A 13,626-nucleotide genomic window follows, 5' to 3' on the forward strand; every position below is an offset into this window, starting at 1 on the left:
TCCCTACAGTAATCGCCTACTGTTTACGTAGTTAGGTAAGCCAATCAAACCCTAGCTTACTGCAGACACAAAATAGAGAGGAGCAGACAACTGAAGGTGAAAAAAGTTGATTCAGAAAATAGAAATTTTAAAATTGAAAAAGAATATTTTTATTATTTGCAAGTAAGGCCTGAGGTTCACTCTGTTACTCATGTGTCCTAATTTGAACAAAAACTTAAATATTACTATAATGAAAGGGAAATATATGGTTTCGATTTAACCCTAATCCATGGGATGAAAAAGACTTGAGATCTGGACCTTGTTGTGAAAGAAATCTTAGTAACCGGACCTGTTGGGTTTGTAATTGATTACCCCTGCTTTATCACATCATGTAAATTTTCACTTAATTAAAATGACATTGTGACACTGTAACTGGAATACACAAATTATAAATTGAAATTAAAATAATAATTTTTAAGGAATTAGAACACACTTACTTGTGTTTCAACATTTAATTCTGTTAATAGAAAACAACAACAAAACAATTGTCCCTCTCTCAACAATCTTTGTAACAAAACTTGAAATTGTTTGCAACTACAAACTACAGTTTGCTATACAAATAAAAATGTTCTGCACAAAAAAATAGAACAAAAAAATATGCAGCAATTAGAATACATATAGGAACATATAGCAATGAAACCAAGGTTACTCAAAACTTAGAGTAAATTCAAAGCAGCGTGTGCACTGACTGCACTAACTCTGCAGGTAGCTTAGAAGGTAGAGCGCCTAGCATCACCTTAGAAGAGTTAGTTTAATGGCTTAATAGTTAACTGACACTGTTAACTATATGAAATACAATATTGTGTGTGATAAAAACAAAAAATAATAATGAAATGGCTATTGTATTATCCAGAGGGCATCACGTGGTCTTTAAGATTGTCAGAAAAGGTTTATAGCAGTCTTAAATGTGGATAACCCAGCCTGTTTAACCTAAAGTGATATTCAGGCAGGATAAAATTTGCAGATATCAAACTAAAGCATTTCAATTTTTTTTGTTTTCTGTTTTACAGTTTTGTAGTCAGCAGAACTGCAGAATTAAAACTAAAATTATTTACTCCCCAGATGTGAAATGGTCCAAAGTAGGTTTAGACATCAACAGCTGTCTGTCAGGCAGAGTTTTGGAAATATGAAGAGCCTTTCCTCAGGCTCCTTCTGAGCACTATGAACCACCTGGCATTTGAATGTGCAGCCTTGGTAATTCTTGGTGGGATTGAGTTTGAGGAAACTGAACATGGAGTACAGGCCGTTGACGTTCAGGCTGGGGGGAGTATTAAAGACACCAGAGACAACCTTGTCTCCATCTTTAGTCCATGTCACCAACACCTCCTCAGGACAAAAGTCTTTTATGTGCAGGTGCAAAGTACACTCTTCATTCACTTTAGGACACTGAGGTTCGTGGTTGATGAACATCACATCAGGGGGGGTTCCTGTTTGAACAAAGCAACACATGTAGTAAAGCATTATGGATATATTGATATTGAAGGATCATTTTGAATAACTCTTGTTTGTATAATTTTCAATGAGAAAGAAAATGCAAACTGTGGAATGGAAATAAAGTAGTAATTCAAAGTAAAATTTTAAATAATTAAATTGCTAATTACAAGTCTAAAGTATCCTACTGGTAACAAAAAAACCCAAAAAACTATAAGATGTGGTTGAAATTTAGGATAGTAAGTAGATTTAGGATAGTGAGGCATAGACAACAAAAAAGATACCATGACCCGCTACTTTCTAAAGTACCATTTTAAAGCTTCTGTCATCACCATCCTGGTTGTAAAACCCCAGATGTGATGAGGAGGACAAGTTGTTAGCCAATGAGTGTACAGTTTCACAGATCATCAGTAGCTAAAGCTAGTTTAGTCACTTTGTTTTATTTTCTGACATTTGGGAATTTGACTCCAGTTTCTTTTAACACATCAAAAAGAAACATAAACCTGTCATCATAGCTGATAGAAAAGTAGTCCTTTTTAACACTGACTAGTCTATCTTCCCAGAGCATCATGGTCTCTGCTACCTTTGACTCTGAAGGTCAGGTTGTGATTTACCATAAATTGCAATCAATTTAATGCCAGAAAGGGACCTCTTATATGCCTCTGACCATTTTCAGACTGATCTCTGACCAGTGCTGTGTGAACATATAACAGAAAACTTAGCAACAAACCAATTACAAATTGTATCTTTAGGCACCGTTTTCAGCCTGTGACACACACACCTGATTTATTCCAATTTCTATAGTTCAATTTTGAATCTATAACACAGTTATAGTCTTTTTACACCAACAAAAATTTCCATTAGCTGTCATATCTTAGCAGAAAGGTTCAGCGTGTCCTTAAAAACTTTGAGGAAACTACAAAACACGAAAGAGGACAAAAGAAAAAGTGGGAGGCCTTAAAACTATCTATAGGATTAGTATCATGTCCTTGAGAAATAAATTTGTAAACATTGTGGAGACTGTCGTGTTTGGGGCTACTAGTGGTGTTTGGGATGTTGTCAAAATTGATAGAATTATGACCATGGAAAACTATCGGGAGCTATGCATGGTGGTATTTTTACTGTAGACATATTTCCATTTATGTCTGCATGTTTCATAAGTCACTGCATCTAGGTCCCATTTCCTAGCAAGATATAAAGAAATGAGGGGGTGTCTCAAGACCTTTGCATACTACATCATCACCAGGACATTTTCTTAACCAGCTAATCTAATCAGAGAGGCTGAGGTCTTTTAACATCTCCAGGAAGCTCCTGAGGATGTTTTACCAGCTGGTGTTTGCTGGAGTACTTTTCTATGCTGTGGTGTGCTGGGGGAGCAGCACAGTAAAGAAGGACTCATCCAGGCTGGAGAAACTGATCAGGAAGGCTAGCTCTGTGGTCGGCATGAAGCTGGACACTCTGGTGACAGTGGCAGAGAAAAGGACATTAAAGAAACTGCTGGACATTACGGACAATGCTGGGCATCCTCTGCACACGGTCATAAATAACCAGAGGAGCCTGTTCAGCGACAGGTTGCTTCTCCCAAAGTCAAGAACCAACAGACTTAAAAACTCCTTTGTCCCTGAAACTGAATTTCCTGGAGGAACCCACCCGAGGGATTAATAAAGTTTCATCTAATCTCATCTAATCTAAAACATTTGAAGCTGCTACCTTGAGTGTTGATGTGGTAAAAGACATCCTTGTACCCCGGAGCTTGGAAGCTGGAGTGGTAAACACGGCAAGTGTACATGGCCCTCTCATCCTCTATGGCCATGATGAGCTCGATCTTACTCCACACATTGTAGAGGCGGCTCTGGTCAGAGAAGGGGCCAAAGTGAGTGACGAGGTGGACCTTCTCCCCATCATTCCTGTACCATTCCAGGTCGATGTCCTGGGGGTAAAAGTTCTCCACGCGACAGCAGAGAACCAGCAGCCTCTCCACCTTTGGGATCTGAGGAATGCTGGAGATCTTAAGAAAAGATGGTTCCACTGGAAGTATGTGTGTGTGGTGGGAGGAGAGTACATGAGAAGAAAATGAAGTCAGTCAACAGGCATAATTTTATAATTAAATTATGTAGTCAAACATGCTAATGGTAGAAAAAGCTAAGATTGTGTCATACCACAAATACAGTTAGGTCCATAAATATTTGGACACGGACAACTTTTTTCTAATTGTGGTTCTGTACATTACTGCAACGGATTTGAAATGAAACCACTCAGATGGAGTTAAAGTGCAGACCTGCAGCTTTAATTCAGTGGGTTGAACAAAAAGATAAAAATAAAATGTGAGGAACCAAAGCAATCTTAACACAATCCCTTAATTACAGATGCTCAAAAGCAACAGGACAGATTGAATAACTGAAAATAAAATGTTCATTTCTAACACTTGTATGAAAACCCTTTGCTGGCAATGACAGCCTGAAGTCTTGAACTCATGTATGAACTCAGATGTTGGGCTTCCTCCTTTTTAGTGCTCTGCCAGGCTGTTACTGCAGCGGCTTTCAGTTGCTGTCTGTTTGTGAGCCTTTGTGTCTGAAGTTTAGTCTTCAGCAAGTGAAATGCTCTGTTGGGCTAAGATCAGGTGACTTGGCCATTCAAGAATATTCCACTTCTTTGCTTTAATAAACTCCTGAGTTGATTTGGCTGTTTGTTTGGGTCATTGTAAATCCATATTATGAAACACTGCCCAATCAATTTGACTCCATTTAGCTGGATTTAAGCAGACAGTATGTCCCTGAACACCTCAGAATTCATTCGGCTGCTTCTATCCTCTGTCACATCATCAGTAAACACTAGTGTCCCAGTGCCACTAACAGCCATGCACACTGCCTCTGCTGTGTTTTACAGATGATGTGGTATGCTTCCCCCCTGGAGAGTGTTGTTTACTTAATTGCTATTGTGAAGGGGTTTCTCATCGCCATGGAAATAATTCTGCAATCATCCACCACTGTTCACAAGTGCTTCTTTCTTTCTCAGGATGTACCAAACTGTAGATTTTGCCACTCAATTTATTGTACCAATATTAGGAGTGGGTTTTTTCTGTTTTCTCAGCTTCAGGATGGCTTCTTTTCAACGGCATGGAGCTGGCCACCTGTTTTCTGTTCACAGCAAAATCTTCCAAATGCAAGCACCAAACCTTAAATCAACTCCTGGCCTTTTATCTACTTAATTGATAATGACATAACAAAGGAATTGCCCACACCTGCCTGTGAAGTAGCACTTTGAGTGAACTGTCCAATTACTTTTGTTTTGATGCATGCTCAATCATCCAGGAAAGTAAATCTCCAAAAGTTGATTCTGTTCATCTGGACGTAGCATTTTGTGGGAGAAACGTTTCATCACTCATCCAGGTGACTTCTTCAGTCTCAGCTGACTGCAGGTTTCCAATCTTATAAACAGTACATTTGCATAATGACTGAAACCAGCCCACTGAAGGAACAATGGGCTGGGAGGTCAGTTCCTTAATCTTAACGTTTCTCCCACAAAACGCTACGTCCAGATGAACAGAATCAACCTTTGGAGATACACATAATGTTCAATGTCCATTGTCAAACTACAGTAAACAGGTAAAAAAACAAAACTTGTGTTAGTGTTCTAATATATCTGGACCAAACTGTAAATGATTGTCGTTAAATAACAATGAAAGTAGTTTTTTTCAGGATTGGCAAGACATGCAGCCCCAAATGAGATTGTTTAATTTAAATACAACAAAACAAAAAAAACCAGAAGTTTCCAGTAACACAAACATTTAGTGCTTTCTTACAAATCCCCTTTGGGGTTGTGACAAGAAGATCTAGCATAAATTTTATCGTTGAATCTTTCATTAACCTCATGGGAAGTAAAAGCCAAAGATGAGGACTTTTGGAATGATGTCATCGGATATATGAATCAAAGATGTTTGGTGCGATTATGTCGCCTTATATGTAGACACCACTTAAAATAGGATCATGTGTTTATTTTCCCAAAATCTGGCAAACTTCCTATTTCATTTCATTTGTCTCTGGCTAACACAGAGAGACAGACAAACATTTATACTCACATTCACGCCTATGGGCAGTTTAGATTCACCAACTAACCCCAATAACTGCATGTCTTTGGGGACATGTGGGACTGTGGGAAGAAGCCAGAGAACCTGGAGAAAACCCAGCACATGTATAGAGAACATGCAAACTCTACAGAGGCCACAGCCAGTGCATTTGAACCAAGCCACTGTGCCTCCTAGTCTGGTATATAGCTATATATACTATATGTATATAAATTATGGTACAGAACTTAATTATATAATGTAATATAGATAAATAGAATTTCAACACAATCATTACTTCTTTTCTATAAATAGGATTAAATATGCCTACTGCACTTACTGGTACACGTGGATTGGGTCACGTGTTTCTCCAGTTAAACTTTTAGTTAGGATGCATGGCATTATGGGATTCCATCACAGTCTCATGACATTTCTCGAAATAGTTGTAATATTTAATCTTTAATCTATTGTTATTTGTTCCTGGAAACAAATTTTATAGTTTTTTTTCTGTACCAGTTCATGTCCATTTGCACATATTGAATATTTCCCACTTTTAAAGGTTGCATTTTAGTGATAAGAGGAATTGGGGGCGGAGTTAAAAACTTTTGCCACTGTGCTGTGTACGACAATTTCAAGTCATACACATCACAGATTTTCAAACAGCTTGTTTGAGGTTAGGGATTAAAAACTTATAATTAGAAAAAGATTGTGGTTTGGGAAGAATAGCTTTCTTTTCTCAGTGTGATACTTTGTGTTTCTCTGAAACATCATGCTTCTGTCATGAAATATCCTCCCTATTAAAAGAACTTTAATTACAAATCCATGCTCACACTCACATAAAACGTAACAGTTTGTGTGCACATGAACATGTTTTCTTATGAAACCGGGCTGAGGATTTCCCCACTGAGCTGAATTCTCAGAGTGCCCTGTCTGATAATCTGCTCCCAAAGCCAAAACTACTCACCTTTAACCTTGACTGTGGTCTCCCTTCTGAAGCTCCTGTCCTTGCACCACACTACACACTGGTATTTGGTTTGGTCTTCAGTAACAGTCAGAAATACAGGCAGGAGAGATGTGTGATTTTTGCCATCTGACTGCAGACTAGCCCGTTCGCTGAGATCCTCAGTCTCCAGCAGGGAATCTGAAGAACCTGACTCTGACTGAATCACTGAGTCTGGACTGGTTCTTTGTTTAAACCATTTCACTTTGAGCTCCCACCTTGTGGCTCCCTGAATGGTGCACTTCAGTTCTGTGGGTACCTGAGCGTATATGATGTTGGGCTGACTGATTTCCGAAACATAAAATGGAACTGTGAAGAGAAATAGCAGCATTTTCTTTTCATTTTAATGAAATCAAACTTTTTCAAAATCAAACAAACTTTATGATATCTAGGTAAAACTTTAAAGGGATGGTAATAAAGGGATAAAAAAGGCTCCCTAAATACAGAATTGAATTTAAAATCCTTCTCATCAGATAGAAGGTCTTGAATAATCAGGCTCTGTTTTATCTTAAAGGCTTCATAGTATCGTATCACCCCAACAAAGTAATTCACTTTCAGACTGCGGGCTTACTTGTGGTTCCTAAAGTATTTGAAAGTAGAATGGGAGGGGTAGAACAGGAGGCTTTCAGGCCTCTCTTCTGTGAAACCAGCTTCCAGTTTGGATTTGGGAAAGAACACCCTCTCTACTTTTAAGATTAGGCTTACAACTTAAGCTGTAGTTTTTCCCTTAATTTACACATAGTTGCCAAATTTGTTAAATCTGTAGACATCTTTAATGTGAACATCTGACATTATCGCATTCAAATAAGACCAAGCAAAGCAAATTATCAAAATTTAACAAAAGAAATGTGCTTGTGTTGATACATACCTTTGTAAAAATATCTGTAGAGATATAAAGATCCTCCAGTAACACAGGTGACCAGTAGCAAAGTTATTGCACTTGTAACAGCTATCACAGTGGCTGTACTGTGAAGCGGCTCTGATGGAGCTGAAGGAAAAGCACATGAAAGTAACATAGTAAATATTAAATGGAATGGTTCTTATATGGTGCTTTTCTTCTCTACTGGAAAACTCAAGTGAACTACAGGCGCTTTTGCTTTGTACTTTGCTTTTTTGTGCTTCCTGTCTAACATTCACACGCACTCATACGCCAATGAGCAACTTTTGGTTCTTGTCCAAGGATACTTTGCCATGCAGACTGGAGCAGCCAGGGATCAAACTATCAATCTTCTGATTACCTGCGCTACAGTATACCACTATGTATCTATGAAATCAAGCGATCCAAAGAATAAATGAATAAAATCCCACCTTGAACAGCCAGTGTTACAGATCGGTTGTACAGACCATTGTAGGTCTGGTGCTCAACTTGGCAGATGACATGTATTTCTCCACCCCTTAGAACTGAGGAGTGCAGCGTGATGCCACTACGAATGCTGTAGGTGCCATCTGGATTGTGTACAGCCAGCTCATTGCATACACGGGACAGTTGGCCCAACCCTGCATGGATGGTCTGGGTGCCATTTTGGATCAGCCACGTCACAGCCACTTTCTCTGGGTAGAAACCTGTTACATCACACTGTATGGTTTTCTCCTGTCCTTCTCTCACTGTTGCCTTTTCTGGGAGCAACACTGAAGGCAGAGCTGAAGGTGTACGGTTCAGAAACAGATATTACATTGTTATCATTAAAATTATTTAAAATGATTGTGCTTGAATTCGACAATTTGCACAAAAATGGATATAATGTCACTAATTGTTTTGTGCATCTTGGTCTTGAAGCTATGAAGACCATAAAGTCCTCAGTAACACATTTATTATTAATCAAGTGAGCAGTTGGGTAATTTTCTTAAAAAGAAAGTACACCCTCGTTCAATGCTAAGGTTTTATAGGCATAATAAAAATATCCAGTAAAGACAATCACAGATTAACATGGCATGTTACGCCATTATTTATTTAACAAAAACTAAGCCAAGATGCAAAACCACCTTTAGCTGCACCCATCCATCGCTTATGTAACGAATGACCACTGTACAGGATTCAGTACAGCCCAAGTTTGTTATTTTCATTTATCAAAGCTTAACATGGAAGCTCTGTAGAGCACTAGTGGGATCTTCCAGCAGCAAACACAACTGGCAGATCTCCATACCGTGCTGCTGATAAGCTGCACGCTGGAATTTTTACAACTTTGAGACAGTTCATTTAGGTTTGCAGGCAACTGTTTGTGCACACACACATATATATATATATATATTACTGTAAATCTTATGAGAATACTACCTTTTTATAGTTCAGCCTGTTCCACAGGGTCACCTTGTTTAAACTTTGAGAATAAATTCATGCATGCATAAATTTCATACAGCGTGATGTCTTAAACAAAAAATAACCTGCAGCTTGTCTGTTTGGTGAAGCTCGCTGACATCTGAAATGTCAATTTTTAAATTACCTGCAACTTCACGTTAAAGTTCCTCCTTTTTTGTATTATTAAGCTAGATAAACACTGTGGCTTTCTTGGCCCATATAACTCTCAGGCGTACCGAGCACTTTCAGAGCAGTGGACTCTGTGTAGATCAGAGGGTTGATGACTCTGCAGGTGTACAGTCCTTCATCTCCTACAGTGACATTATGAAGCTGCAGCGACGCATCACTCTGACGCAGGCACGTTTCATTCACCACAGAGCCTTCTTTGTACACATGAGCTCTTCCATCTTCCAGCGTGTACACCATGCTCTTCTTTGCGTGTTTGTCCACCATGTTCCATTCAATACTAAGAGCACTCCACTCCACTAGCTTATGCGGTGTGTCGAACATGCAGCTGAGCGTTACCTCATTGCCCACTAAGACACTGAGCTCTCTGGTGATCTCAGCCAAGGAACCTGGAAGGAGTCATGTAGACTTTGAGAACGAAAAGGACAGAGCTGTCATTTACAAGCCGGAACACTGACAAACACTCACCTTTACAGTACAAGGCAAGAACCATGAGTTTAATCGTCATGTTTGTAATACGCTGCTGATCCATGGGGTCTCAGATGTTACCGTCACTGTAAATTAAAAATGAAAGCAACATGTGACACATTCGTTTTTACTTGGGTGTGTTCGCACAATTCAAACACAGCTAACTGAAGATCACGTGGTGCGTTACAAATCCTGTGTTATTAAGCATGGTTGTGGTGGCTAAACATTCACCTTAAGTGTCTGCTTATCAGTCATAGTGCACCTCCTCTTGGACTTTGACCTGCCTACCTGACTTCTAGTGCCATTCAGACTCAGAATTTTAACTGCAGAAGAAAACCAAAGAGGCACAAGGAGAATCTGCAAACACTATCCACAAAGGCTCCAGCCAACCATGAAATTTAAACCCAAAACCCTGTACGTATGTCGTCACCAGTAAGTTCTGGTTTGGTCTAACCATTACAAATTGGTACTCGTGAAAATTTCTGGTAATTTCTATTCCAAAGTTTGTTCTGCATCCAACATGTTCACTGTATTGCTGTAAGGTCTTTACCTTACAATATAAAGCTCCTTGAGGCAACCGTTGTTGGAATTTGCTGCTATATAATTAAAACTGACACTTGAATAGCTGACTGTTCTCTACAAGTAACCTTCTCCGTGATTGAGGAAACACTCATTTCTGCCGTCTTTAAAATCCTGCATGACTGCTTCAGCTTATCAGTGCTCATGTCAAAAGGAATGCAGTAGTTTTATAAAGTTCTTAATACTAAATTGATCCACTTGTGTGTGTGTTCATAAATTCAGTTTACCGGTTCCATTTTTCATGGAACACAAACTACTTGATATATATACACACATATCTATCTATGTATGTCTCAATTCCCTTTCGCCCCTACGGGCAGTCTATCCTTCAAGCTTGGGTCCTCTACCTGGGAGCCTGACCCTCAAACCTTGAGGATACTGAGCAGTACCTTAGGTGCTTTTATATAAATCACCACATAAACTGCAAGATCTGAGGCCCCATTTATTAGAAATATTGTTATATTCAATTACAATTTTTGCATAATGTTAATTTACAGACTGTGCACAACAGTGTCTTAATTTCAGCGTTATGAAATTCCACAAGTCTGCCCCTGTACACACATGGGGAGTATCTTCACCCCACCATTGACCTCTTCCTTCCCCTCAACCGAACCTCGTCAAGCTTTTTAATGACAGCTGATGACTTCTTGGATGACGCTGTGTAGCTTTTCAGCAGCTTCTCAAACAGTTCCTCTGTGTTGGGGTGGGTACTGAGGAAGGCTTTCTCCAGCACATACAAGTCCACACCCTTATCCTCGGGCAGAGCAGAGATGTAACTCAGACCAAAATCTATGAGGACCAGGTCGGATTCTCCTCCCTCTGGGCTGGGTCTCAGCAGCATGTTGGAGGTGGTCAGGTCTCCGTGGATGACATCTTCATCGTGCATTTTAGCCAGGACCTGCCCCACGCGCTCGGCCAGCCTCTGCAACTTCAGCTCCTTGCAGGAGTCAGACTGTTGAGCAGATGCAATATAGTCACGCACAGTTGAGGAACCCACAATGTCCTCCAGGAAGATACAGTGGCAGGTATAGTCCACAAAGTAGACTACAGGGGCAGATATTCCTGTGAAGAAGAAAAAGTCTGATTTTACAAACTTTGTGTGACTACAATACCATTCAATTATCGATTAAGGTTTGTGTGTGGCTAAAAGATGTTTCAGTGTGGGCGGAGCAGATTTTAGAGAAAATGTTCAGATCCATGTTGAATAGATAACACAGAAGTTGAGAATGCACAACAAAACATAAGAGATAAAATGTGAGAAGGGTTGAATTTGTAATTTTTCATGAAGCTGACTTTATGCAGAAGCTGTGACTAAACATCTGTGGAAGCATTTGCTCATCTATTGTGCCCCCTTGTGGAGAAGAAGGGGTTTGTACACAACATATACCAACTATGAGTTATGTAGGGATCACTTTCTTGCATTTGAATGAAACGAGCAAAGGAATAAACACATTCCACTTTGTTGTTGGCTGCTTAATCATTTGGTCACAAACCAGAAAACTAAATCATCGTGCAAGTATAAATATTCACAGATCTGAAGCTTCCAACAAGATAGAACCGCTGCTGTGTACGTCTCTGCAGACTGAATATCGTCTGTTGTTCAGATAATAAACGCAATTTAGCTGAAAAGTCAATCTGGCGTAATCATTGACTCACGACCAGCAAAGCCAACAGTCTATCCAGTGGGTTAGTTGGCTACAAATATTCTTAAACCACCTTAGGGTGGTGCTAATTGGATCACCTCCACCAGCGGAGGACTTGCCTGCTCTCCGACACCGTAATATGGCGCGGACCTCCTGCACGGTCCTGCGGTGTGTCAGCTTTTCGTCTAAGGCTGGGTGTCTGTAGCGTTTAGGGAACCTTTCCTTCACTATTGTTGGCGTTCCCAGAAACTCGGCCCGGTACACCCGGGCTTCTGCCCCTTGCTTCAACAACTCTGCTTGCCTGAGGAACTCAGGGACCGCCATGTTGCTCTCCCGCGCCATGTTTACTTCCTCCTCCTCCGTGCTCTTTTTTTACGTCTGCCACCTAGCGACCACAAAAATACCTACACATAAATACAGAGAAACGTTTTCGATGTAGAGCACGTACACACAAATAATACACAAAATATACACAAATAACCTATGACTCACAAAGTTCACGCCATCTAAAACCGGCTTCTTGAACATGACTCGGGTTCACTGTACATAAAGAGGCCTTCATTGTTACTATTAATGCAATAGACCACCTTTTGAATGTGATTCAAATCATGGAGCTGACAAATCTGCAGGAGCTGTGTGATGGCAGCATGTCAACATGGACCAAACTCCCCAAAGAATGTTTTCACCACCTTGCAAAAACAATGCCTTTGAAAACTAAGGCAGTTCTGAGGGGAAAGGCGGTACAACACGGTGTACCTAATAAAGTGGCCAGTTAGTGTATTCATTCAATTCGATTCATTTATATAGTGTCAAATCATAACAACAGTCGCCTAAAGGCACTTTATAATGTCAAGACCCAGCAGTAATAATAGTATTAACATTTTAAGTGTAGCTTGCATTGATACAACCTGTTACAGCCGTCGGCCATTCTGCTGCTTACCTAAACCCTTCAATCCCAGTTCTGAGCGGGTGTGGGGTTTTTTGTTTTTATTGCTTTGTCGCAGTCATGTTTGGTGAGGATGATTTTATTTAACAGCTTTACTCCTGGCACCTGATAACCACTCCGAGTTATTTGCCATTACTGACAAAATACAAGATGGGGTCAGGATGAAAAACTGTTCAGCAAATTAAGGATAAAGTAGAATTTGTAAATCCTGTGGCTTTGCTATATCACTTTTCTTTTCTTTTTCTTTAAGTAACTCAAAGATCCCTGAATCTATTTCTGAGAGGATTATGAAAAAGAAAAGACATTGATAGAATTTTCAAAGGAAAACAAAAAATTTTTTAAACTTAAAACAGGTTTTAAAATTTGTTTAGACAAAAAAAAAATAGCTGCCCACAGTAGTTTCAACATCACAGTAGTTTCAACATGGAGGGTGGTGAAGCTCATTTCTAGAAATTTGAGATCAAATTGTCTTCTTTATATATACTTTGGAAGACTCCTACAAAACCATTAAAAAAATAATTCTACAGTACATTCTGTCCAAAAAAATAATCCATTGGCAGGCTGAAGACAAATGGCACCTTCCTGGCCTGCCAGATCTTGATAAATTTAAAAGGGGATGGCAAATAGGAGGAGAGGAGGAGAGGGGCATGAAAACAATGATAAACTTTTGTGTGGCAGGAAGTCGGCGTTGATAGACACACCACTGGAAGGGGGATTTGTGGGGTGTGGTCCTGCTATTGAACTTCAGATACAGATACCAGTATGAATTCCATATTAAACACATATTTCTAAGGTACCATCAGCGCAACATTTTCATTGAAAATTAAATCGATTATATGAAGTAAGAGCAGAATTTCACCATTTCCAGTTTACCAAACCAGAACAAATAGCAGGCACACACAAACAGAGGTTGTTAAACAGTATTTCTGTTCAGCTACAATATAGTGTAATTAATTAAGGCAAGCCTACAGTGTA

At 39.6% G+C, this 13,626-nt stretch overlaps 2 protein-coding genes across 2 annotated transcripts; both read right to left on the reverse strand.

The window, feature by feature from the left end:
- Positions 1-203: 203 nt before the first annotated feature.
- Positions 204-9,568, reverse strand: LOC147329805 (uncharacterized). The gene is made up of 7 exons (XM_086291145.1): positions 9,484-9,568; positions 9,066-9,404; positions 7,842-8,174; positions 7,402-7,521; positions 6,498-6,842; positions 3,181-3,498; positions 204-1,466 (listed from the first exon to the last, which is right to left on the reverse strand). Exons 1-7 carry the CDS (start codon positions 9,545-9,547, stop codon positions 1,132-1,134), a joined length of 1,854 nt encoding a protein of 617 aa, XP_086147271.1. The 5' UTR covers positions 9,548-9,568; the 3' UTR covers positions 204-1,131.
- Positions 9,569-10,491: 923 nt separating this feature from the next.
- On the reverse strand, positions 10,492-12,092 carry tp53rk (TP53 regulating kinase). The gene is made up of 2 exons (XM_086294143.1): positions 11,825-12,092; positions 10,492-11,124 (listed from the first exon to the last, which is right to left on the reverse strand). Exons 1-2 carry the CDS (start codon positions 12,045-12,047, stop codon positions 10,637-10,639), a joined length of 711 nt encoding a protein of 236 aa, XP_086150269.1. The 5' UTR covers positions 12,048-12,092; the 3' UTR covers positions 10,492-10,636.
- Between the last annotated feature and the right edge of the window lie 1,534 nt (positions 12,093-13,626).

This window comes from Aulonocara sp. 'chitande type north' Nkhata Bay, linkage group LG5 (assembly GCF_057382095.1).
Source record: "Aulonocara sp. 'chitande type north' Nkhata Bay isolate Kocher_YH1m ecotype deep benthic linkage group LG5, A_spYH_male_GT1.1, whole genome shotgun sequence".
In the NCBI taxonomy this organism is placed as follows: domain Eukaryota; kingdom Metazoa; phylum Chordata; class Actinopteri; order Cichliformes; family Cichlidae; genus Aulonocara; species Aulonocara sp. 'chitande type north' Nkhata Bay.